At 40.3% G+C, this 24,688-nt stretch overlaps 1 protein-coding gene across 1 annotated transcript in view; it reads left to right on the forward strand.

The window, feature by feature from the left end:
* CPXM2 (carboxypeptidase X, M14 family member 2) overlaps window positions 1-24,335 on the forward strand; it is a 113,688-nt gene extending 89,353 nt beyond the window's left edge. The window contains exons 10-14 of the mRNA XM_008166291.4: window positions 1,647-1,826; window positions 3,418-3,715; window positions 11,664-11,803; window positions 13,069-13,168; window positions 21,422-24,335. Of these exons, the coding sequence (XP_008164513.2) occupies window positions 1,647-1,826; window positions 3,418-3,715; window positions 11,664-11,803; window positions 13,069-13,168; window positions 21,422-21,675 (972 nt within the window). The 3' untranslated portion in view covers window positions 21,676-24,335. The remainder of the gene's footprint in view (window positions 1-1,646; window positions 1,827-3,417; window positions 3,716-11,663; window positions 11,804-13,068; window positions 13,169-21,421) is intronic.
* The last annotated feature ends 353 nt before the right edge of the window (window positions 24,336-24,688 follow it).

A 24,688-nucleotide genomic window follows, 5' to 3' on the forward strand; every position in this document is an offset into this window, starting at 1 on the left:
TGCTCCCATTATCATGATTTTTTTTTAAATGACAAATTTGGATGTAATCAAAATGAACAAAGCCAATAAAGCAACACTCCAAAAGGAAAAGCAGAACCCACTGAGATAATATATTCAGTAAAAACTGGAGTGAACGGTGTTCCAGATGATCTCAGTTGCTGTGAGGGCATGTAGGGAAAGAGGCTGCCTGTAGGATAGCCAGGACACACACACCATATAGAGTAGTGTAGTTCAATATGAACATCTTCAATTGAATTTGGAAACCTAATGGTAGTCAGTGCTGTCTATAGTTCACATGTGTGATGTATACAACATGAGAAGCACAGCTAAGCAAACAAACAGCTGCAATCTACAGCAGTTGAAAGTTCAGACTGCTCTTTAAGTGCAGCCCAGTGGAGAGTGCATTGCAATCCTTTAATGTGGAAGGAACAAAGGTTTGGAGAATTGTGATATCCACATCCAAGTGGAAAAATTGCATGCCCCCTGATCAGGTACAGATGGAAAAAGCTGTCAGGGTTAATCAGTAGATGCCAAGAATCCAAAAGGACCCAATGTTTGTAAATCTCAGTCTCAACATACAAACGTTCCCCCTCCATAAATCTGTCACCTCTACCATATCATCTGGGAATTTTCCTTCATGCCTATTCTTTGACTTGTTCCAAATAACTGTTCTTTTTATATTTTTAATTTGAATGGGTACTAGATGATGACAACTTTTCTTCTGGTTCTGAACTTATATGACAAACATCAAGGTCAAAACCCATGACAATTCACGAAAGCCAAAAATATGTTTATGAAATTTTGAGTAATGACGATGAAATAATATGAGTGAAACTAGTAAAATGAAATTGTTGAGATAGATATGCCAGTTAAATATTACGGAATTTAATTTCATTCACTTTGGGGAGGAGTTTATAGCTAATAGTTAATAAATGACAATGATCTTATTTTAATATAGCATCTTTCATTTCAAAGGATCCCAAAATGCTTTATAACCTTTACTGATTCTATATAGACTTGTGGATAATTGTGTGTGTATGTGTATCTTTAACACAGTGGGCCAGATCCTTGACCTCTGCTAAGGTTGCTTTGTGCTCTTGGAGTGACACAAAGAAATCTTAAACTGGCCATAAAAGGGCTACTGAAGATTTCCCAATATAGTCAACTTTATACCACTTTCTCCAGCGTGGAGGGAACATGTCAGGGGCAGGATGGGACTATGATGTAGCACATAGCCTCATCCAATCAAGTCATCCCTGTGCAGCTTCCAGCTGCTGTAATTTAGAGCAGTCCATAGTCCACTACAATTAAAATGCATTCTCCTGCCAGAGAAGTACAGTCACTCTGGGGATAAAATTCAGTACAGACAACAACACTCCATAGCACTACCAGCCAGATATTGAAGAATAGAGTAGTTTATCCAGTTGGAATTTGAGCAGAAAGATTAGGCAGACAGAATATAATTCCCAATGCTAGAATTAGATAGCAAACACCCATTCTCCAAAAGAGTTCATTGGGATCCTACGTAGCTACAAACATTTAAGACCTTGAATTTATATTTTTACAGAAAGATGCATGCAGCTATTCAATGTAATACAAGCTTGATTGGTGAGAACACAGTGAATGATTTGAAAATTTGGTTACAGGGTTCGGAATTAGGAGGCTGGTCTTTAGGAAGATGGACTCAGGATGGCATTGACATCAACAATAATTTCCCTGATTTAAATACCATGCTTTGGGAAGCTGAAGATAGGAAGAAGTTTCAGAGAAAAGTCCCAAATCATCATATTCCAATTCCAGAATGGTACCTTTCTGAAAATGCTACAGTAAGTACAAATAGCTCCAGAGAGAAAGGGAGAGACAAAAGAAGGGTGGGGTGAACTAGGGATGAAACCTCATGAGATATTTGTATAAAAGCTTTTAAGAACCTATATCTTATTCAGAAACTTAAATCAGGAAGAGAGATGGTGAATGATAGACTGTATTAGTACATATAACAGTGCATATGAAAACTTATATTCTCCCCCCCCGCCTGACTTACATTAACTTCATTTTTTAAAAATAATGAGAATTATTGTAATTATATTAATTTTGTGGGTATTTGTTTGTATCTCTTGGCCTCTTTTTTGTGTATTTTGGAGAGACTGAGTTTTCCATCATTTTAACTAGACTACAAGACTAGTGATCAGGCAAATTTCCCCTAGGTTTCCTACTGAATTTTCTTTTAAAAAACAAAAACAAAACAAAAAACCAAAAATCTCTTAACAGATCAGACTCCATCTTATATGCAAAACCATCTCAATGACCTATGTTAATTGCACATATTGCAGAGACATTAAGTCATTTCTGAATGTCTTACTTTAACAGTGGCCAATATTTCGAATGGCTGCATATAGCCATCTTGAGATGCAATGAGAGGAAGGCACTTAACCCTTGTGAACTCTGTGTGATTTAGAAATATTTTCATACTTAAGCCTCTTTGGTTTGCAAATTCTTTCATTTCCATTGACACGAATGGGAGCAGAGGCAGGGCCTTGGCTGCTGCTACAGAGTGAATGCACTCTCACTTCTGAACTGGCTGTTTACCAGTTTGGCACCCCAGCATAAGGTTGAGCAATATGAAGGCTGTATTTTATACTGGTTGCTAGTTGCCTCAAGATATACAGCCAGTGGTCACAAGGATGCAGGGAAGCCCTTTCCCTTTCTCACTCCCTTTGTGCTAGCTACAGGGAAAAGGGTGACACAGGAATTGCAAGGCTCTGTGCTAACAGAGGATCCTCTTGTATTCAGATGATCCTCCCATTGCCAACTATGCTGGCTTTAGGGTCACTTTGCACCAGTGGCTTAGCATTAAGTGACCAATGTGCAGCTGAAGATTGAGGCCATAGTTTTTAAGTGATGGGAGCTTTTCAGCTAAATCCTCATATATTGCTTTAGTTTTAATATCACACAATAGAATATGGACAGAATTAAAGAAGGAACAAAATCAAAAGCTTGACTCTGAACTTCTTTGAATTCCTGAGAGTTTGGGTTCAAATCCCTGGCTCTCATTCTACTCTCTATAGTTCAAGATCCCAAATCCAAATGGCCGTTTTCCAAATTCTGGTGCAGAAGCAGCCAGCTTTTCATGAAAAATAAGTGATTCTTCCAAGAATTTGGCCTGAGATGGTAAAAATTTCATAAGAAAGGGGGACTTTTCAAGATTTTCATCATTTTGCTCCAAAATTGTATGAATTCAACTCATGGGATTTCAGGTCTATTGAATTAAAATCTGAACCCAAACCCTAGTTCTGATTTGGCTTCAGACTGTATGTTAAACCTAATGCATAATTGAATACCGTCTCTTTAGTTTCTGTCCAAATAAGTGAGGACTACTGAATTTCACACCCCTCAACGAAGCTGTTGTTTTCCATCTAGGTGGCAGTTGAGACTCGAGCAGTGATAGCATGGATGGAAAAAAATCCATTTGTACTGGGTGGCAATTTACAAGGAGGAGAACTGGTTGTTGCATACCCATATGATATGGTCAGGTCAACATGGAAAACTCAGGAGCACACACCTACCCCTGATGACCATGTATTTCGGTGGTTGGCATATTCATATGCCTCCACTCACCGACTAATGACAGATGCCAGAAGGAGAGTGTGCCATACAGAGGATTTCCAGAAGGAAGATGGGACTGTTAATGGGGCCTCATGGCATACAGTTGCTGGAAGTAAGTCTCTGAAGAAACTTTGCCTACGATTCATTGTAGAACAAGTGTGTTAAATGCTATAACACTGTAATTTTATGGTACTTGTCACACAATTCATGGCAGGTAAACACCTACACTGAGAGAAGAATATACCTTAATGAAATTTGCCATTTTGCGTTTCATAAGATGTTCATGGATTGACAGAGAGCTGTCAAAATTTCCTTGCAAATACCTCATTTACTGATGATGTTTTCCAAAGGTGTGCATGTCATACCTTATTTATTAAACACATTTAAAAGTTGTCTGTCACAAGAGAGCCACATCAAGTGTCATACGGTCCATTCCAAAATTAAAATTGATCCAAAAGAATCAGCCAGACCAAGACAGGAAGGAACTTGCCAACCTTAAGCATGTCACTCCACCAACAAAATATCCCATTGCCTTACAAAAGATGGAGGAAAAGAGTAGCAGCAAATGCCACAGTCAAAGGAGTAGCCCCAAAATGGTCAATGAAGAAATCAGCGAACAATTCCAGTGGCCCTCTGTTGAGAAAGTCCTGGGCTTCAACTTGGTCAGTGCTCATTGAATTTAGGAGCAGATCTACCCCAGCTGGCACTAGCTGCAAGGTAGAAACATACAGGAAATGATGTTGTTCAAGTACTACTGCCATATTTTATAAAGGACTTTATCTATTATACTAAAACACTGAATTGCACACATGGGCATTTCAGCAGATGGAAGAAAACACAAACTGAATGAGTCATGCCCATATCCCTTGCTTCTATCAAATGGAGCAAGAGAGAAATTGCACTATGCAGTGATTGCAGCCTATGGATCAGTTTTAAGGGAAGATTAGGAGCCCATACAATAGTAATTGGCCTCAATCACTATTTGGGTGTGCTCTTACATACCCAGTCAGATTCTTAGCAGGTTACACTCCATTGATGTTCCAGCCTCCTGCCCAAAATCTTCATTTCTAAAGCAATGAGTTCTCTGTAGGGTTAATGTGTGAGGGCTGGAGGGATAGCTCAGTGGTTTGAGCATTGGCCTGCTAAACCCAGGGTTGTGAGTTCAATCCTTGAGGGGGCCACTTGGGGATCTGGGGCAAAATCAATACTTGGTCCTGTTAGTGAAAGCAGGGGGCTGGACTCGATGACCTTTCAAGGTCCCTTCCAGTTCTAGGAGATGGGATATCTCCATTAATTATTATTATTAATTATTAATTATGTCTGTATGTCATTTCTTAAATGGCATTAAGTATGACAACAATAACAACTGGAAATAGACACAAGTATAGGAGTACTTGTGACACCTTAGAGACTAACAAATTTATTAGAGCATAAGCTTTCGTGGGCTACTGCCCACTTCTTCGGATGCATATAGAGTGAAACATATATTGAGGAGATATATATACACACATACAGAGAGCATGAACAGGTGGGAGTTGTCTTACCAACTCTGAGAGGCCAATTAAGTAAGAGAACATTTTTTGAAGTGATAATCAAGCTAGCCCAGTACAGACAGTTTGATAAGAAGTGTGAGAATACTTACAAGGGGAGATAGATGCAATGTTTGTAATGGCTCAGCCATTCCCAGTCCTTATTCAATCCTGAGTTGATTGTATCTAGTTTGCATATCAATTCCAGCTCAGCAGTCTCTTGTTGGAGTCTGTTTTTGAAGTTTTTCTGTTGTAAGATAGCCACCTGCAGGTCTGTCATTGAATGGCCAGACAGGTTAAAGTGTTCTCCCACTGGTTTTTGAGTATTATGATTCCTGATGTCAGATTTGTGTCCATTAATTCTTTTGCGTAGAGACCGTCCGGTTTGGCCAATGTACATGGCAGAGGGGCATTGCTGGCACATGATGGCATATATCACATTGGTAGATGTGCAGGTGAACGAGCCCCTGATGGTATGGCTGATGTGATTAGGCCCTATGATGATGTCACTTGAATAGATATGTGGACAGAGTTGGCATTGGGCTTTGTTACAAGGATAGGTTCCTGGGTCAGTGTTTTTGTTCAGTGATGTGTGGTTGCTGGTGAGTATTTGCTTTAGGTTGGGGGGCTGTCTGTAAGCGAGGACAGGTCTGTCTCCCAAGATCTGTGAGAGTAAAGGATCATCTTTCAGAATAGGTTGTAGATCTCTGATGATGCGCTGGAGAGGTTTTAGTTGGGGGCTGAAGGTGACAGCTAGTGGTGTTCTGTTATTTTCTTTGTTGGGCCTGTCTTGTAGGAGGTGACTTCTGGGTACTCGTCTGGCTCTGTCAATCTGTTTTTTCACTTCAGCAGGTGGGTACTGTAGTTTTAAGAATGCTTGATAGAGATCTTGTAGGTGCTTGTCTCTATCTGAGGGATTGGAGAAAATGCGGTTATATCTTAGAGCTTGGCTGTAGACAATGGATCATGTGGTGTGTCCTGGATGGAAGCTGGAGGCATGTAGGTAAGTGTAGCGGTCGGTAGGTTTCTGGTATAGGGTGGTATTTATGTGACCATCGCTTATTAGCACAGTAGTGTCCAGGAAATGGACCGCTTGTGTGGATTGATCTAGACTGAGGTTGATGGTGGGATGGAAATTATTGAAATCATGGTGAAATTCCTCAAGGGCTTCTTTTCCATGGGTCCAGATGATGATGTCATCAATGTAGCACAAGTAGAGTAGGGGCGTTAGGGGACGAGAGCTCAGGAAGCATTGTTCTAAGTCAGCCATAAAAATGTTGGCATACTGTGGGGCCATGCGGTACCCATAGCAGTGCTGCTGACTTGAAGGTATATATTGTCCCCAAATGTGAAATAGTTGTGGGTGAGGACAAAGTCACAAAGTTCAGCCACCAGGTTAGCTGTGACATTATCGGGGATACTGTTCCTGATAGCTTGTAGTCCATCTTTGTGTGGAATATTGGTGTAGAGGGCTTCTACGTCCATAGTGGCCAGGATGGTGTTTTCTGGAAGATCACCGATGGATTGTAGTTTCCTCAGGAAGTCAGTGGTGTCTCGAAGATAGCTGGGAGTGCTGGTAGCGTAGGGTCTGAGGAGAGAGTCCACATAACCAGACAAGCCTGATGTTAGGGTGCCAATGCCTGAGATGATGGGGCGTCCAGGATTTCCAGGTTTATGGATCTTGGGTAGCAAATAGAATACCCCTGGTCGGGGTTCTAGGCATGTGTCTGTACAGATTTGTTCCTGTGCTTTGTCAGGAAGTTTTTTTAGCAGATGGTGTAGTTTCTTTAGGTAATCCTCAGTGGGATCAGAGGATAATGGTCTGTAGAATGTGGTGTTAGAGAGCTGTCTAGCAGCCTCTTGGTCATATTCCAATTTATTCATGATGACGACAGCACCTCCTTTGTCAGCCTTTTTGACTATGATGTCAGGGTTGTTTCTGAGGCTATAGACGGTGTTATGTTCAGCATGGCTGAGGTTATGGGGCAAGTGATGTTGCTTTTCCACAATTTCAGCCTTTGCACGTTAACGGAAATGTGCAAAGCCATTACAAACATTGAATCTATTTCCCCTTGTAAGTATTCTCACACTTCTTATCAAACTGTCTGTACTGGGCTAGCTTGATTATCACTTCAAAAAAATTTTTCTCTTACTTAATTGGCCTCTCAGAGTTGGTAAGACAACTCCCACCTGTTCATGCTCTCTGTATGTGTGTATATATATCTCCTCAATATATGTTCCACTCTATATGCATCCGAAGAAGTGGGCAGTAGCCCACGAAAGCTTATGCTCTAATAAATTTGTTAGTCTCTAAGGTGCCACAAGTACTCCTGTTCTTTTTGCGGATACAGACTAACACGGCTGCTACTCTGAGACACAAATATGTGGTTTTACGTGTCATTTTCTTTATTAGAGCTCTTAGTCTTGCTTGTTATGTACAGCCATGCTCACTGTATAAACAGTTTCAAGTATTGGAAGCTACTTTTGTTGCTTTCACATTGGATCAGGCAAAGTTTAATTTTGGCTGGCACTGAAGCCAAGCAGAAACTTATTGCACTTTAAAATATGTTTTACTATGTTAAAAACAACTGCAGAAATTCAGGGGAAGAGACGTTGAACTGTCCACATCACAGAAACAGTTCCTGCAGATAAGTGTCCATGTATTATGCAAATTCTGAAAACTTGGAAAGTTGACTGCCTAATTATTGAATTTGACTTTAATTTTCTTAAATGCTGTATAAACCTGATTATGAATCGATACAACAAAGATAAGGCTGACTGTCTCACTAACAGCTGTAGCATTAATTAACTGGCTACAGCATAGACGCTGAGTAGTATATGATTTCTTAGTAACAATTATATTTTGAATTTGGTTCATTGAATTTGTTTTGTTCCTATATGATGCTTCACATTATTTTTAATCTGTTTTCTGGTGTTATAATGAAGTCTCTGGGTTTGTTTTGTGGGGAGATTACTAAAATATTTTTTCTAGTTTTCTTCTTTACACCCATACCACTGGACTGGGATTCAGGAGACCTGGGTTCTATTCAAAGCTCTGTCATTTCCTGTTGGGTGACTTTGGGCAAGTCATTGCCATTCTGTGTGCCTCAGTTTCCCCATCTGTAAACTGGGAATAAGGATACCTCCTTTGCAAAGCGCTTTGAACTCTGACGATGAAAAGCACTATATGGGAGTTAGGGATTTAGGAATAAGCTGACATTAAATACTAAGGAGACTAGTGAAAATGGTTTAAGTTAATCATAAACCAAAAAAAACCTAAATTATTTTTAACAATTAATACCAAAATCCTCATTAAGCAGAGACATGACCTGAGTTGTTACATTCAGCTCCAGATCAAAATTGCCTCTGATTTGAGGGTGAGGAGTTGCCTGTCTGCTATGTCGACATTATTTCTACCTAGTCACAGATTTCCATATGGGCTGTTCTCTCAATTATTCCTCTTTTAAGCCCCACAGTTGCAATAGTTATTCATTCTTAAACAGCTGTTGATGTAAACTCTGTTCCCAAAGTGACATTCCTGAAAATTGCCCAGGGTCTGCGCTAACTTACTCTCATGACGTCCAGTGGGCTTCTCCACAGCCCAAAATAGCTGAATTCAAAGCTGTTTAGCACCCTCCCAGCCCCAGCCATGCCCTTGGTATGCCCTACACTGGGTTTTGTGAAGAAGCTGGTGTACATAAACCCTGCACTGAGAGAGTTGCCCAGAAGCTGTCTAACTCCTTTATACCACCAATGTCCCTGGAGGTGTAGTAAGCTGACTGTAAGCAGCTTCTGCAGATATCAAATGCCTCAGCATTTCTTTGGTATTTAACTACATTATTCCCTGTTGCAGACCATGGGTTGCCATGAAAATGATCTCATCAATCATTCTAAAAATAACATCTAAGCAACATATGAATCTTATCTTTGATTTCCAATGCTGGATTTGGGCATTCAGACAATATATGGAGAGTTCCTCTTGGCAACATTAAGCCATTATTTGAAGGAGACGTATGGAAACAGAGCAATTACTGTGTAACACAAAACATTTCATCATAAATTAGCCAGGATGAAATACGATATGTAAAGAGAAAAAATGTTTGTGAGCATTTCTCACATGGAAAGGAATCAGGCTTCTGCAGAGCAGCATATGCCAGCGTCTGAAATTTTAGTCTTTCCCCATCAACAAACATATAAAAATTTAACATCTGTGTTATATAATCCTCCTACTCTGCATCCAGAAGGCACTGAGGGCTCATTAAATACTTGACTGCTGCTGCATAATAATTGGATTGATTGGATCTTCTTTTTTTTTTTTATATTCTCTTCAATCAGATATTCTTGGTGAATGTATTTCCTGCTAATCTTTGCCATTAGGAAAGAAATCAGTTAATGATCATTAATGAGCAATTTTCTTCTTAGCCTTAAAATATTTTTTTAATTATCAATTTGTTTGGATAATGAGAAATTAATCTTCATTCCTTCTTTCCCCATGCATTCAGCCTGGCCAATGAATTGTGTTATCTGTGTTAGTTTGGAGAATGTTAATAAATGAAATTCCCCAAAGGGAGATTCTTCTGAAAATCAGCAGAGAAATAGGAAAAATGGAAATGGATTGGAGGTCTTCATCTACATACAGACGTCCCCAGTGCTCAGGGAAATCTGGGGCTTTAGAGTTTGGCCTATTATAGAGACTGGAGTTAGCTGGGAAGTGTGGACACAGATTGGAGCTTCATCAAAGTTCAGGAGTGGTTGGTTAGGACACATCGCTAATGGAAATCTTTATTAGGAGACAACGATACTAATTCTGATCTTTTGCAGGAGCCTTTATAGGAAACAAAAGTGCAGCCCATAGTTCTCTCATGGGGCCAGGCTCTATACATGGAATAGTCACCCAAAGGACACGAAATATAACCTGTATGGCCTTAACTCTTCTCTATTCCCTTATCAGTTATATATGATGTCCTCATATGTACTACTTCTGTAGGAAAATATTTGTACTATTGACAGTCCTGTTTATTCTTAATAACTAAAAACCAAAACCACACTCACTCTGCATATGGTCATTTAAGAATGGTATCAATGAGCTTATTGCCCCCACACCAGTGTTCACTAGTATCAAACGAACATTCTTCTTCAACACAGTGTAGCTACTGAATGGTCTACAAGAGTTTTCATAGCTCCAGGGAAAATACTCTGCTGCTGACCCCTCTGAGTTAAAATCTGCACTATATCAGCAATTGTGTTTCTTTGGAAATTTACAGGAAAAAGATGGCCTTTGCGATAGCTAAGTCCTTCCCCCATTTAGCGCTTTGATGGTGAGGACCATGAGAAGAATTCAGCTCTTAGTTTTACTGATGTAGATGAAATCAGTGGAATTACTCAGACTTCCAGTTTCAATGAGAGTAGAATTTGGACACTGGACCTTGAACTGTACTTGGGATTGGACTGGCAGCCTATGTAAAGGGTGAAGAATTGGTATTATTTGCTCTTGTCAGTACATTCCATTTAGCAGACAGGATGCTGCATGCTGTACCATCTATAGTTTGTGATCCGACCGTCTAGGTTAGGCCAAGATATGTTGTGTTGCAATGATCCTGCCTGGAGGAGACAAAAGCTCGGAACACTGTAATTGGGGCATCAGAAGGGAAGAACATAGTGAAAACTGACATTTCTGGGAATTGCTAATATATGGGCATCTAGGCTTAGTTTAAGAGTCCATTAGTGTTTAAGAGCCCATAAAGTTTAACACCTCCTGGACAACTGAAGAACATACACCTCAGTAGAAGGTGAGGTCATATTTCCTCCAAGTGCTTCCTTCTTTTCCATCAGCACCACATCCATCTTATCTGGAATAAGCTTAACCCAACTATTTTTCATTTAGATCCCAAATTCTGTTAGACCCTGGGACAGCAAGAAGGTGAACCCCACTTTCTGCAGTAAAGGGGACTGAGATTAATGCTGGGTGTCATTCGTGCATTGATGACAAGATAGTCCATACTTTCACACACTCTCACTCAGTAGTCTCACATATATGTTGAATAAGAGAAGTGATAGGACTGAACCCTGCAGAACACTGCGACCAAGACTCCCATACTCTTCAAGAGGCTTTCAACAAGGCTTATACTGGGGATGAGTACAGCAGCTACCTCTCTCTCTCTCTCACTCTCTTTTCATCTTGGTTTATCATGCACTGCACTACTCAGTTCCCTGTTTTAAATGGGATAAAATGAAGATGGAACTTCTTGTCTATCGGAAAGTTAAAAAAGTTTGCATCAAGTTTCATGGAGCTATTATGGCTTTACTTCTTTAGAAGTGCAACTTAGATTTTGTTTCTATTGGCACAATGTTATGAGAATCAATTAATATATTCATGACATGTTTAAAACAGCATTTTCCAACCAGAACTGCTGTCAACTTTGCTATTTGGATGTTCTGCCCTTTGATTAAAGTAATCAGGTCTAGTGCACAAAATAAACAAGAGCAGCATTTTGTGGTTCTAAAGCTTTTCTTATTTTATTGCATCAACAGGTATAAATGACTTTAGTTACCTGCACACAAACTGCTTTGAGCTATCCATCTATGTGGGCTGTGACAAATATCCTCATGAGAGCGAGTTACCTGAAGAATGGGAAAATAACCGTGAATCCTTGATTGTTTTTATGGAACAGGTATGAGAGAGAATACCTTTCCCAATTAGAATTCACTTTGGAAGGGGCCTGACTGAAAGTCTTCATTTGAGGTTACTATGGCCTGCTGTGTTTTCCTGTAGGTAAGGTTCCAGTCCAATGGACCCATACAGTTTTCAGAGGTACTTACTATAAGCTTGCTATTCCTCCAGGTTGTTCACAAATCACCTTCTACCTGATCCTGCAGAGACAGATGCCAAAGAGTTCAGAACTGTGCTGATTCCTGTAGGAGCTCTCAGTGGGTTACCCTCCACAGCTTTTCAAATCAGCCAATGGGATTCAGACACATATCTTCCATTAGCTTAATTATTTATCTTCCATTGGTTCACATGCTGCTTTGGAAATCTCAACCACAGCACTTACATTGTATTACGGGGAGAGTCCAGATTTGACCTTTAAAATCCAGAGTGCTCCTGCTAAAAAGAAACTGAGAAACTTTGTACAAACAGGCATCATTTAAAAGACTAGAAAAATCTTAATATGCTTTCTTATCCAAAGTTTTCCAGCCCTCCACACACCCCTTGTGATCTCACAGGGCTAATATGTTTCATTTCAGTTTAGTAAAACCCTGTCTGGTAGCTAATTCTTTCACTAAAGTTTTCAGTTATGATCTGTGTTTTGAATTATGAACATTTTTGGCATTTATCATAGAAACCTTACCCTTCAAAATTACTAGCAGATTTTTTTTAAACATCAGACTATTTTAGTTTAAGTGGACAAAATAACGAAGCATGTTAAAATTTTACCAGAATGCAGTGCTTGATTAAAAACAATCACATGAAAATCCCTTTGACTTGCTATTTTTAGTTGTTTTATATGGCTCTCTCTTATGTTCATAACTACAGAAGCGCTAAAAAAAAATGTAAAGTCAAAAATGGCTGATGCCTAGAAAGTTAATTTTATGTTGATAGTGATATTTCAAAACTATATTATTTGCAAAGAAGAAAAAAAACTAACAGATTCTGTTGACATACATATATTTTATATGCTTTGAGAATGCATGCTGTTTTACCTACTGCAATACCAAACATGGGGAGAAGACTTAGATTTTACATTTGAGAAAAAAGTTATTTTTAAATTTGGGGATAGATTAATTATATCTTTCATCCAAGATTTCTGGCGGAAGAGAACATAGTCATTATCAAGTTAATGATTTGCTTTCCCATGCAGATGTGACTGTTTGATGATTCTATCGTATTTGCTTTTCACTTATGTAATAGGTATCCATTTATTTGTTCCATTACTAGGTTCATCGGGGCATCAAAGGCATGGTAAGGGATTTATCTGGAAAGGGAATTCCAAATGCCATTATTTCAGTAGAGGGTGTTAACCACGACATTCGCACAGGTAAAAAAAAATGCTGTACCATCTGACCTTCTGGGTTAGGCTAGGATATGGTGCGTTGCAGTGATCCTGCCTGGAGGAGCTTGGAAGACTCTAATTGGGGCATCAGAAGGGAAGAACATAGTGAAAGTTGACATTTCTGGGAATTGCTACTACATGGGCATCTAGGCTTAGTTTAAGAGTCCATAAGTATTTAAGAGCCCATAAAATTTAGCACCTCCTGAACAACTGAAGGACATACACCTCAGTAGAAGGTGAGGTCATATTTCCTGCTATTTCCTCCAAGTGCTTCCTTCTTTCCCATCAACATCACATCCATCTACACAAATCAGTAGATTTATTGCAAACAAATATAGGGCTGCATTGTAACTTTACAGTCTGCCCCGAGGAAGGGACCGCACATAGTTTCAGTGCCCTAGGAGCACACCAGAGAATGAATTGTCACTCAATTCCTGTGCTCTGGAAGAGGCATAAGTAACTTCACTCCTTTTCATGGAGTAGCTACTCTGACCAGATGGTAGGGAGGAGAGTCAGGGCTCCTCCTGCTTCTTGTCCTTCTCTGCCCCCTCCCTGCCTATTTGCTTGTAGTGGTGGGTATTGGGTAAGTAGCCCCTGCTCTCTCCAGCACAGTTGAAATCACAGTCTGAACAAGGCCGAACTGAGGAATAAGGGAGGCCTTTTTCCCATGGGTGGCCAAGTGAGGGCTGTGACTGTCTAGCCAAAAGTAATTAGAGTACCAGTTCACAATAGCAAAGGGTGCTTCTATGGTTATTAATCATTAAGGGAACAGGAAAGATTTAGAGGTCTGGTTTGGAAGAGTGTGAAAAGGTGAATCAGCTGTTGTAGGAAAGGAGGAAACCTCATGTTCTTCAGAGGTTTGCAGTTCCACTGTGCACCCTTGGTGGAATCTCCACAGAGTTCAGTGCAGCCCAGTGGGAGGGTTAACTCCATGCAGGGTGAATTGCACTCACAGAGAATTGCTGGTCCAGGTTTCTATTAAAAAAAGAAAGTTAATACCTGCGTTCAGTATTTTCACAGTATTGATTAAGCAAATGTGAGCCAGCAAATTCAGAATGAACCCAGGGCTATTCAGAGGAAGTTAGATCAAATAATTGGACTTTCCCAAAGTACTTTTGAACTAGTTTATTATTATGATTTGTATTGCAGTCGTAGACCAGTGTCCCTAGGTGCTGTGCTAATACAGATCAGAGAGGTGGTCTCTGCCTTGAGGAGCTTACAGTCTATGATGAGCGACAACAAACAGATGAAGAAACACTAGGAAATGACGACTCAGTGATAGACAGTGGGCTCAGCACACTAACTGCTTAATAGTTGTCAGGATTTTTGTAGGCATCACAACAGAAGACCGTTTTACAGAGGAATTTGAAAGAGGACAATTAGGTGGCTTTGCAGATGTTTATGGGGAGTTTTGCCCAAGTGTGAGGTACAGCATGAGAGAAAGCATAGAACTGTGTGCTTGAAAATTTAACAAGTGGGTGAGGAAAACTGGCATCATTTGCAGAGCAAAGTGAGAGCTGATTTTTGATAGCATAGGAGAGATGGTAGGTAGGGTGGGGCTAGCCTCTGTAGAACCTTGTAAGTGAAGGTGAATAGTTTGATCTGGTAGGGAGCGGAGAATCAGTGGTGGGATGCAAAAGGAGAGGAAACATCAAAGAAACAAGCCAGGAAAATAATCTTTTCAGCAGCATTTTGAATGGATTTAAGTGGGGGCAAGATTGCATTTATCAAGACCAGGGAAGAGGATGTTGCAGTAGTCGAGAAGTCAGATGATGGTGACTAGATAAGAGTTTTAGCTGTGTGGCTGTAGAGGAAAGGCCAGATCTCAGATGTTATGCAGGAAGATACGGAAAAATGTTTGTCTTTGATATGAGTATCTAGAAAGAGGGCTGAAAAGAAGATAATATTCAGGTTACACACCAGAGTGATAGGGAGGATGATGGTCCACAGTCACTGAAAAAGGGGAGGGAGGCTGGTGGGAAAGTTAAGAGCTCTGTTTTGGACATGTTGAGCTTAATCTGGTGGCTGGAGATCCACAAAGAGACATAAGATTTTAATTTGGACAGAAAGACGGGAGTGGAGAAGTAGATATGTGAGTTGTTTGCATAGAGATGATAGGGAATAGCATTAGCTCTGATGCTGAAAAATATAATTCTTGCAAAGAGCACCCCTAAACCAATAACAGTAAGATTCTATCAATCTCAGAAATACCATATGCAGAGGTTGTAATTTTGAGAACAAATGTAAGGATATGATGGCTATATACTCAAGGGTTGGTTTGGTATTAGAATGAGAGAAAGCAATTGGCAATATGGTATACTGGGTATTTCATTATCTACCCATCATTGAATTTAAGATCTGCTTGTACAGTTATATGACATAATTAAGCAATGGGGGGCTATGGAATACCAGGAACTCCAGCAGTTTTAGGTAAGCAAGCTCTGAGTCTCAGATATCTACTATTTTAGGTTAGCTGACATAATAATAAATCTCAGCAAATTTAGCTCAGTTATGATAAGTTTTATTTCAACTTTACTATGTCTCTGCTGTGAGAGAAAACATTGAATTGCAGATATTTAGTAAGGCAATTATGACTTCCTTATATATTTCAAAATGGGGCCACTGGGAAACAAAAGAGGGAATGAAAATAATCAGTTGTTTTTCCACTAACTTGGAAGGCTGTCATAAACTGTAGGTTGTATTACTCTGGTAAATGTTTGTTGGGAACTGAAGAAATGCAATGGATGATTAATCCAATCCCTCAGTATACTCGGTTACATTGGATACCACACTGGAGAATAGTGTATGATTTAGAGAAAATGCAAATGTGAGTGCATATGGAGAAGAATCCCAGATGAATGTAAAATAATACAATTATCAAAGACCCCACAATCTGCTCTGTAAACACTCATGGACTTTGAGGAAGTTTAGGTGCAGGTCTGAATCAGAATAGTCTGGTTCAGGTTCACTGCTAACTATTAATAATAAAAAGAGAAAGTATAATTGTTGTTCTTTTCCATAATCTGGGAAGTGTAAAAGTTGATACTCTATTTATAGATGGAAACATAGAACTTCTATCTTGCCTTACATTAAATAAATAAAGGGGACGGGCTGTCATTGGTCTTTGAAACTAGAAATTTTATGGGGTAGCCACTAAGCTAAAATGATAAATAACTGCAGAGAAAAAAATTAAATTATCTCCATGGGACCTCATTCTTCTTTCTTTTATACCTGTTTAAATCGGGACTATTTCCATTGAAACAATGGATTTGCACTGGGTCAAAATTGGTTTAAACAAGAGGAGAATCTGGGCAACTTTCTTTACCTTTCTAAGTTTTGCTTTAAAATGGATTATAGCTATTAAGTTTTTAAAACACCTGCTATTTTCTGACATGTAAACGGAGTCAACTACCCTATTAAGCAGATAAAAATTGTGTCTACAATAAGCTTTCTATTAATATTTACTTGTTCCAGGAAATTTCTCCTCTTCCTTCTCAAGGGCAGAAAGAACCTTCTGTTACTTTCACTTAGCGGTACAATATATCTGATGGGAGTAGAAAGGGGTGCTGATAATATTAATAGGCTAATTTAAATTATTGATTTTGTGAGACCAGGAGCTTGAACACATTGTTCTTGCTGCACATACAGCTATTGATTGGGCAGAGGTGATGACATGGTGTTATGGTTACATGTGAACTGTGCTCTGTCAGCTGACCCTGGGAAATAAGTTCATTAGTTGGATCAACAAACCCATTTGGACCCCTTTTTTTTTTTCATTTTTCAAAGAGCAGCTTGCAGAGGTTATTGGATAGTCTCTTATTGAGATATAAAATTAAAAAGTTATTTAGGGCCTGATTCCAATGACCTTATTAATGTCAAGTAGCACCTTGCTCCTCTTATTATTCCATTGGCTCCTTGGGTGATGGGGTTCACACATCCCCATTATCCAGGGCTGTGCACTCTAGCCCTTAGCGTTAGGTGCACAGTCCTGAGGAAAATGTTCACCAGCCCAAGAATAGCATTGGGAGGCATAACGTGTCAGAGGCACCTTTCTGAGGTACAGTTCCCTCTCTACATTCCCTGTGTTCCAGGCCTTTACCAGCAGCAAATTGAAACACCACTTGTGCCAGCTCAGCTGGATTGACTAGTCTGTTGAGGGGAGGGACTAGGTGAGTGCACTATGCCCACTTACCTCTGCATGCCTAGATACAAAGTCTGGGTAGCTCATATAGAGGTGTAAGGATGGCAGGGGTATATTTTAATGGACTTGTGGACACCTCTCTTCCCATTTACGATCCCACACCCTCTCTCCTTCCATAAACAATCAGAGAACATCCCCGTGGCAATTTCAGCCAGTGCTGTCATGAAAAGTAACTTTGGGAAAGCACTTCATGGATTTTTAGCTGTCTATTAAAACATTTAGCAGCAGGAAATAAGGAAGAAAAGTCAGCACTGCATGTCCAGCTACTTTTCAGCAGACCCCCCTAAAAGCTCCATGGACAAGCTGTGGCCCAAAGACTGCTGTTTTGAGAGCCTCTGATGTATATAGGATCCTAGCCCATTACAGGGACTCAATGTCAAGCACAACCTACACTGCTATCAGTTCTGGAAGGGTTGGTGATTTCTTTGAAATTAAAATGGAAGTGGAATATTTCCCAAGTAAAAAGACCATTTAGCCTGTGGCAACTTGCCACACACGCAGCAAACAATTAGTGTTTTACTAAACTCAAAGCCTTTGGTTTATGGTGAGCCAAATTTTCTGGTTTTGTTTCATATAGTTTCACACCCATCTTTTGAACACCAAATGTCAAAGTGAAACTCAGTCAGAATATTTCTCTCTCTCTCTCTCTAGAGCACCTATCACCATTGTGCATAGGTTTTGCATGGTTTTCAAGCAAACCATACATTAACTCAAGTTTGCATGAAACTCTTATAGAAAGCTTTATTTCAGAGAATCTGATAAGAATTTCAGGGTTTGTTACAACATCCAAAACAAAGAATTTGCATCTAACGTTTCTCTCCAATTGTTCAGAAGATTTTATTATTTTAGTGGATTAACTAGTAACAATACATTATCTTGAAATACTGCTGGCTGCTGCCGAGTACTCAACTATTTATGGGCGTATGCCATCATTCCTTGGGCAGGCAAATTAACTTCATAGTAGGGCCCTTTGTTGGTAATAAAGCATTGAGATAGATCTTCCCTTGATGTAAATTAGAATAACTCCACTGACTTAATGAAGCTACACCAGTTCACACCAGCTGAAGATCTGACCCATTATCATTTATTCCTCCTTATTTTTATTTTATTATCTGTCACATTGTTAACAAGATCAAGGTGCCTTCTGGAGTCTATTTACATATATTAATTTGATTATTTTTCGTAGTTTTGTCATTTTAACTGAGTACACTACCTCTTTATGTTTACCAAAGTACCTCTTAATATTCTCTAATCCCCCCCGTATTTTTGATCACATATCTCTACCGTCTGTACAGGAATTTTTGATGTAGTCCATTTAGCCCAGAGAATGAAATCTCTTAGTACCCTGAGGTTAAATGATGGGTAACAGGAGCAGACTCTTGGAATGAACTCTACTTGTTTTAAAACAGAAAAGAACTAAATAAGTAAATCCTGCCAATAGTTTGTATTTAGCTCTATAATTATTTCCTGGTGGTGGCTGAATGTGTAGCTTCTTTTATAGTATTTCTCAAGCTATGCTAAAATACATGACAAATGCTTGTCAGAAATATGTGGATGCACCAAAGGGTAATTGTGCTGTTAGGCACAACCTTGTACAAAGTGCAATGCATAAACTGCACCACCACTGCAATATCCTACAAAGTACTGTGGTCAAGAGACGCCTCTCTGAAACAAAATTTCCTTTGTTTCCTCTTGCTCCAGAGAAGTAAATAATTTGCTGCTGGCCAAAGTACCAGAGGCGGATTACAGTTATGTGGGGCCTTGGGCCAGAGCAAGTGGGGGTCCCTCCCCACCCCTTCCCTTTTTTCCAGGGCCCCCCAATTGGCCAGGGACCCTGGCATGGGCTCCATTGGCCCAGTGTCTAATCTGCCACAGTAAAGTACGACACACTTCTGCACCAGCATAGCGATGCTGGCCAGCATAATAGGAGTGGGGCAGTGTCAGGCTACACTATTCCCCACCCACTGGGAGAAAATATGCCCAGTTACTCTTGTGCATGTGCAACCAAGGTGAATTCTCAGGGCCAACCCCAAACCAGCTCTAAGGTCCTGTGGTGGACACGACTACAGGACATGACAGGCACAGTGAAGCAGAGCTCCATCATAATCCCTCCCCACCTGACTCGCCCCAAGAAGTGCACAGTAGCCAGATATCAGCAGAGAAGATGGCCCATCTCCTCTTTTAAAACACTGTCAAACTGGTTGGTAGAAAAATGAGCAGTCTTTACTATTCGAGAAGTAACTTGACCATATTATTTCACAATAATGCCAGGAGATGATTAGCATTGTTGTTGTTGTTTTCTTTGCTGATTCCTGCTATGTCAAAGCATGATGCCTAGCTTATCTAGCCCCCAATATACAATGTTATACCTTTACACAGATGCAAGGAGTAAAGTATATAGCCCAGCTCTAACACAGTCTGTCTTCTTATTCCCAGCATACAACCTTTTCATCTTAGTTGTCTTTCATTTTAGCAACATTGTTTTGTAAGTCACCCAGGGGCAGGGCCAATAATAGTAATGCCATTTCACATGAACATTACAATAACTCTTCCTGTGGGAGATGTCACGTTTCTTTATATATAGTATTACATCCCAGGAACCCTTTAAAATGCACTCCTACAACTCAGCAGGCTTTACTAGGGTAAACTGTAAAACAAATACGGTTTTACAGCAAGAAGCTAAGTTTCATCCCCTCTTCCAATCCATTATACTAAACATATTTGCTGCTTAAAATAACATCACTAGAAGACCAAAGAATGTGCAAATTATTGGGTAAACATTAAGCCATGAATATCTTCTGTAAGGAAAATCATTAAGGCCCTGATTCAATGAGGTACCGAAACATGCGCTTTGCTTTATCCGCGCAAGTAGTTCAATGGATTACAATGGGACTCCTCATGTATTTAAAGTTAGGAATGTGGTTAAGTACTATGCTGAAAATCATGGCCTAAATTACATATGAAATTGCTCTCGGTCGATGAATTGATATTATACAGAAAAAACATGATCGCTGTACGCTAAGGGCAGCAGGAAAAGGACCCCCAAGTTGCAAAAGTGGCATATCAAGGAATTATTGTGGGTGTATTTTAATTCAACAAAATATCAAACTGTTAAGATCAAACTTAGTTTGGCTGATGGTGTTGGGAAACGGGTTATTTTAAACCCTTCTCTCAGCCCTGTGTATATCTCATCTGTCCAGAGAATCTGTTTGGGAAATCAGTACTATTTTTTATTTACAGTTACAGAAAATTAGGATGGGAAATGAAAACTGTAATGGATTTTCACGATGGTATTTTGTTTTCATTGCCAGCTTCATTTATATTTCCAAGGTGAGGGCTACATAGTCACACATGGGAGCAGCCAGGCCTATGTTACTTTTCCAAATTGTGACTTAACTCAGAATAAGCACTTCTTAATTTTTTTTCGAGTTAAAGGTCATTAAAAAGGCTCCAAAGAAGGAACGGTGTTTTGCTTAAAACACACTGTTATTGAAGCAGGACATTATCAAGCAAATGCTACATATGCCATGGGCCAGATTCCTGGAACCTGTTCCATTGCTTTGTGTTGCTCTGGTGGCACAGGACAGCTAGCAGACCGGGCCACCTGCTTGGTGTAGGGGAATCCTTGGGTGAAACAGCAGCAGTGTAGCTAGCCCTATACAGCTCCTCTCATGGCCCCCAGTGTTGGGATGTGGCTGGGGAACAGGACATGACCAGAGCTCCACTACATTCCAGCAATTTTTGAGTGTGCATGAGCTCCCAAGGCTGCCTCAGCTTATGCCAGGAGCCAAACTGCCACTCAGGTGATTCCCAAAATTGGTGGGAAAGAAGGTTGTAAAGAAGGAATACAGCCACCTTTGGTGCCCCACTTCTTTCTGAGCCACAGCCACGGGGAGGTTAACTGGACATGAGGCTCAAGTCCTATATGTATAACTTCAGGCCACAGACCTAACATAGACCTTTATAGTAGATAAGTGTTGACAATTCTGTCAAAAGAGCAATGGTCTGAAAATCTTCTTTTCTGATTTCTTTAACAGCGAGTGATGGGGATTACTGGCGTCTCCTGAACCCAGGAGAATATGTGGTCACCGCAAAAGCAGAGGGCTATACCTCTTCCACCAAGAACTGTGCAGTAGGTTATGACATGGGAGCCACTCAGTGTGACTTCACAATCAGCAAAACCAACCTCGCACGAATCAAAGAAATCATGGAGAAATTTGGAAAGCAGCCCATTAGTCTGTCAATCCGACGGCGCAGGCAGAAGGCTAGGCAGAGGCGCCAGCGAAGATAGACTACTTTCTCCATTGTAACACATGGCGTTTACAAGCTCTGCTTAAATCAAAACCAGTTATAGTAGTAAAAGATACATAGCCAATATTAATACGTTTTTGTCTATTCGAGGAGTTCTAATTGGTATATTTGTACTGAAGAATCTCTTGAGCTTCCAGAACTTTTCTCCTCTGAGGTTTTAGGGCTACTGTTTTTTCCCCCTGTACACAATCCAGCTAAATGGGCATTGGGTGGGGGATCGATGCAGGGTGGTGGAATGGAATCCTCCCCTCCCTGTTGTGCCAACATCACAGTGCCACTGTTTTTCAGGTGTTGCTATGCTGTGGGCACCGGATTTGCGCCTTACTGACTTTTAAGTATCAAAACTGCACAGGAAGGTTTTCAAGAATAATCCACCTCAACTTGGGTGGGGAGGGAACAAACTAGAGAAATACAGGACAGCTCCTCAGTTGGTGTAAATCAACTGCAGCAGCTTCAAAGTTGCTATGTTGATTTACACTAGAGGAGGGCTTGGCCCTACATTTTTAGCCTCCTGTCAAAATTCTAAGAAGAAACATACCATCCCTTATATACTTGGTAGCAAGAAAGCAAGTACAATTCTGCTAAAACCATGATTATTGCTGTTAGAGCTTTGCCTTACTCAATATGGTCTTATGATTCCTGGAAAAGATGATCACCAAAGTATCATTCGGAATTGAAGAAAATAAACTTCAGATAGAAAATCTTCGGTGAAAATACATGTCTGCTATATTTAATTTATTTCTTCTTGTCAACAACTAATCTTGTACATGAAGAAAAGGAAGACAAATGGTTCCAGAATCAATAATATACACTAAAGGCAATCATCAACCCTTGCATAATAACTAGTTTTAGTCCATCCTATGGAAGGTATTCCAGACATACTTGTTTTGTAAATACCATTAAACAACAATGCTGCCACAGCTGGGTCCCAAGGAAATAGCAGGACTCTCATTAAATTCTGTATTATTGAGATGGTTGCATTATTTATTAAGAGCATGAGTCTCTCTCTCTCTTTTATATTACTGAAGTATCCAGGGTCAAGGCTTCTTAAATTCCACTCCAAGGTGCATTTAAATTGGGTGGTAAAGTCCCTGAATATTTCAGTTTTCTGGTGCAAATCTTGGTGCACTTTCATTTAACTTTAAAAAAGCAGAGGCTTTCAATGAATTGAATATGAGGTTAGACTAGCTGATCATAATGGTCCCTTCTGGCCTTACAATCTATGAATATGTAAAATGAATAATTTAGCCCCCATGTTATTTATTTTGATGTTAAATTTTATTTATTTCACCCTGTCCTCATCCTTTTAGTGTTCAATATGCCACAAATTTTTGTAGTGCCAACACCTAATTGCATCAGCAAAATTACCAAGGAAGACCTGGAGATTTTGGGGAGGAATTTGGTCAGCAGTGCAATAATTAGTAATGTTGATATTTAAACAGACGTGTGGATTTCAGATCCAGCACCCCTAGTTAAAATAAATGGGGCAGTTCACATCACTCCTATTTAACGTTTCAGGTTATTGGCAGACTCAAAGCAACATTGAATGGGTTTATACTGGGTTCACCTTTAGAAGGTTATCTTCAAAACCATAAAGATTAGAAAGGTACATCTTTAAAAGTGAAAGCCTAATTCTGGAGCACAATTCTGCTGCAAAGGGTGGATTCCATGGCAAATTCTGAGACCGTGGAATTTCAGAATGTATGTGGCTTTGGGATCGTGGCATCTATTGTTTCCACTTTTTCTTCTCCAGTACTTACTCCTGGTATTGACTTTTGATGCTGGATCTTCAACCACAACATTTATCTCTTACTGGAGGCTTTCTATGTTACAAGATCAGGAGAACAGAAGGGAGTAGTACAGGAGATGAAGGTGCACTTACTTCTCTCAAAATAACCTCCTAACAGCCTCAGAGGTGAGGAGGTTTTGTCTGGTCCAGCAAGGGAAAGAAACCCTTGGCCCTTTTAAGGATTACACCCTCCCACCCCTCTCTTCCCCATGGATTTAGGGGAGAGAAGCTAGGTGGCTGATTGGTTGGACATAAGGTTGCAGCATAACCTTATTGGCTACCAAAGGGTGCACTGGGAAGAAACCTCCCTCTCCCTTCCCCTTGAAATTAGAACAGGACTGGGTTTTGGGGCCTTGCTGTGGGCATCATGCTAGTTACTTTTTAGAGCTTGGTAGGAATTTTTCCTTCACTGCCAGATTGGCCTGGGGCCAGCGTGGGGGTTTCTCAACTTCCACTCAGCAGCCCAGGGACACAGTAAAATTCATTTTGTCACAATTTGGTAGGTGCCTAGTTCACATACTTGTTCAATATGGGGTCTGGTTCCCTGGTAAACCAGAGCTGGAGGTGGATTAGGAGAAGACATCTCCTAAAAAAGCTGGAGAATGGAGTTGGAACTCTTAATGTCTGGTACAATGAGAAGACAACCCCTGTCCCTGTCCCCGCTCCCTTAATCCTCAGGTGAGGGGAGGCTGATGGGGTTCCAGCAACAGTGCTGGGAACAACTTAAGAGTTGGGGGGCTGTTAGCAGGAGATAGAAATTATGGAAGAAGGGATAACTTGCACTGGATGGGTTATTCCTGGATAATTCACAGATGTGTTTCTTAATAAAGCTGCAGCCTATTTAAACCATGTTCCTGGTGTCTTGTCTTCCTATGCCACCCAGAACAAATATACATCTGCAGATGTGTACATGCACAAGTACAGGAGCACGAGTCACCAAAAACTGAAGTTGGAAAGTATAAGGCAGGACTTGTTACTCTGATGCCTATGGAGATAACTAATAGTGCCTCCCTGTAACAGGGTGCCCATTGTGCTCCTGCGTATCCATCCCCTTGGCCCTGCTCCTCACAGACTCAGGGACACTCCAAGCTGGTGCAGCTCCCATGCTCTTTATTTATGTCCATTTCCCACCACCAGTTGCGTACTATATACAGACTATTTACCATGGCTTGGCCTAACACAGGCCTGCTCAGCAACAGAGTAG

Source organism: Chrysemys picta, chromosome 7, assembly GCF_011386835.1.
Source record: "Chrysemys picta bellii isolate R12L10 chromosome 7, ASM1138683v2, whole genome shotgun sequence".
Taxonomy (NCBI): domain Eukaryota; kingdom Metazoa; phylum Chordata; order Testudines; family Emydidae; genus Chrysemys; species Chrysemys picta.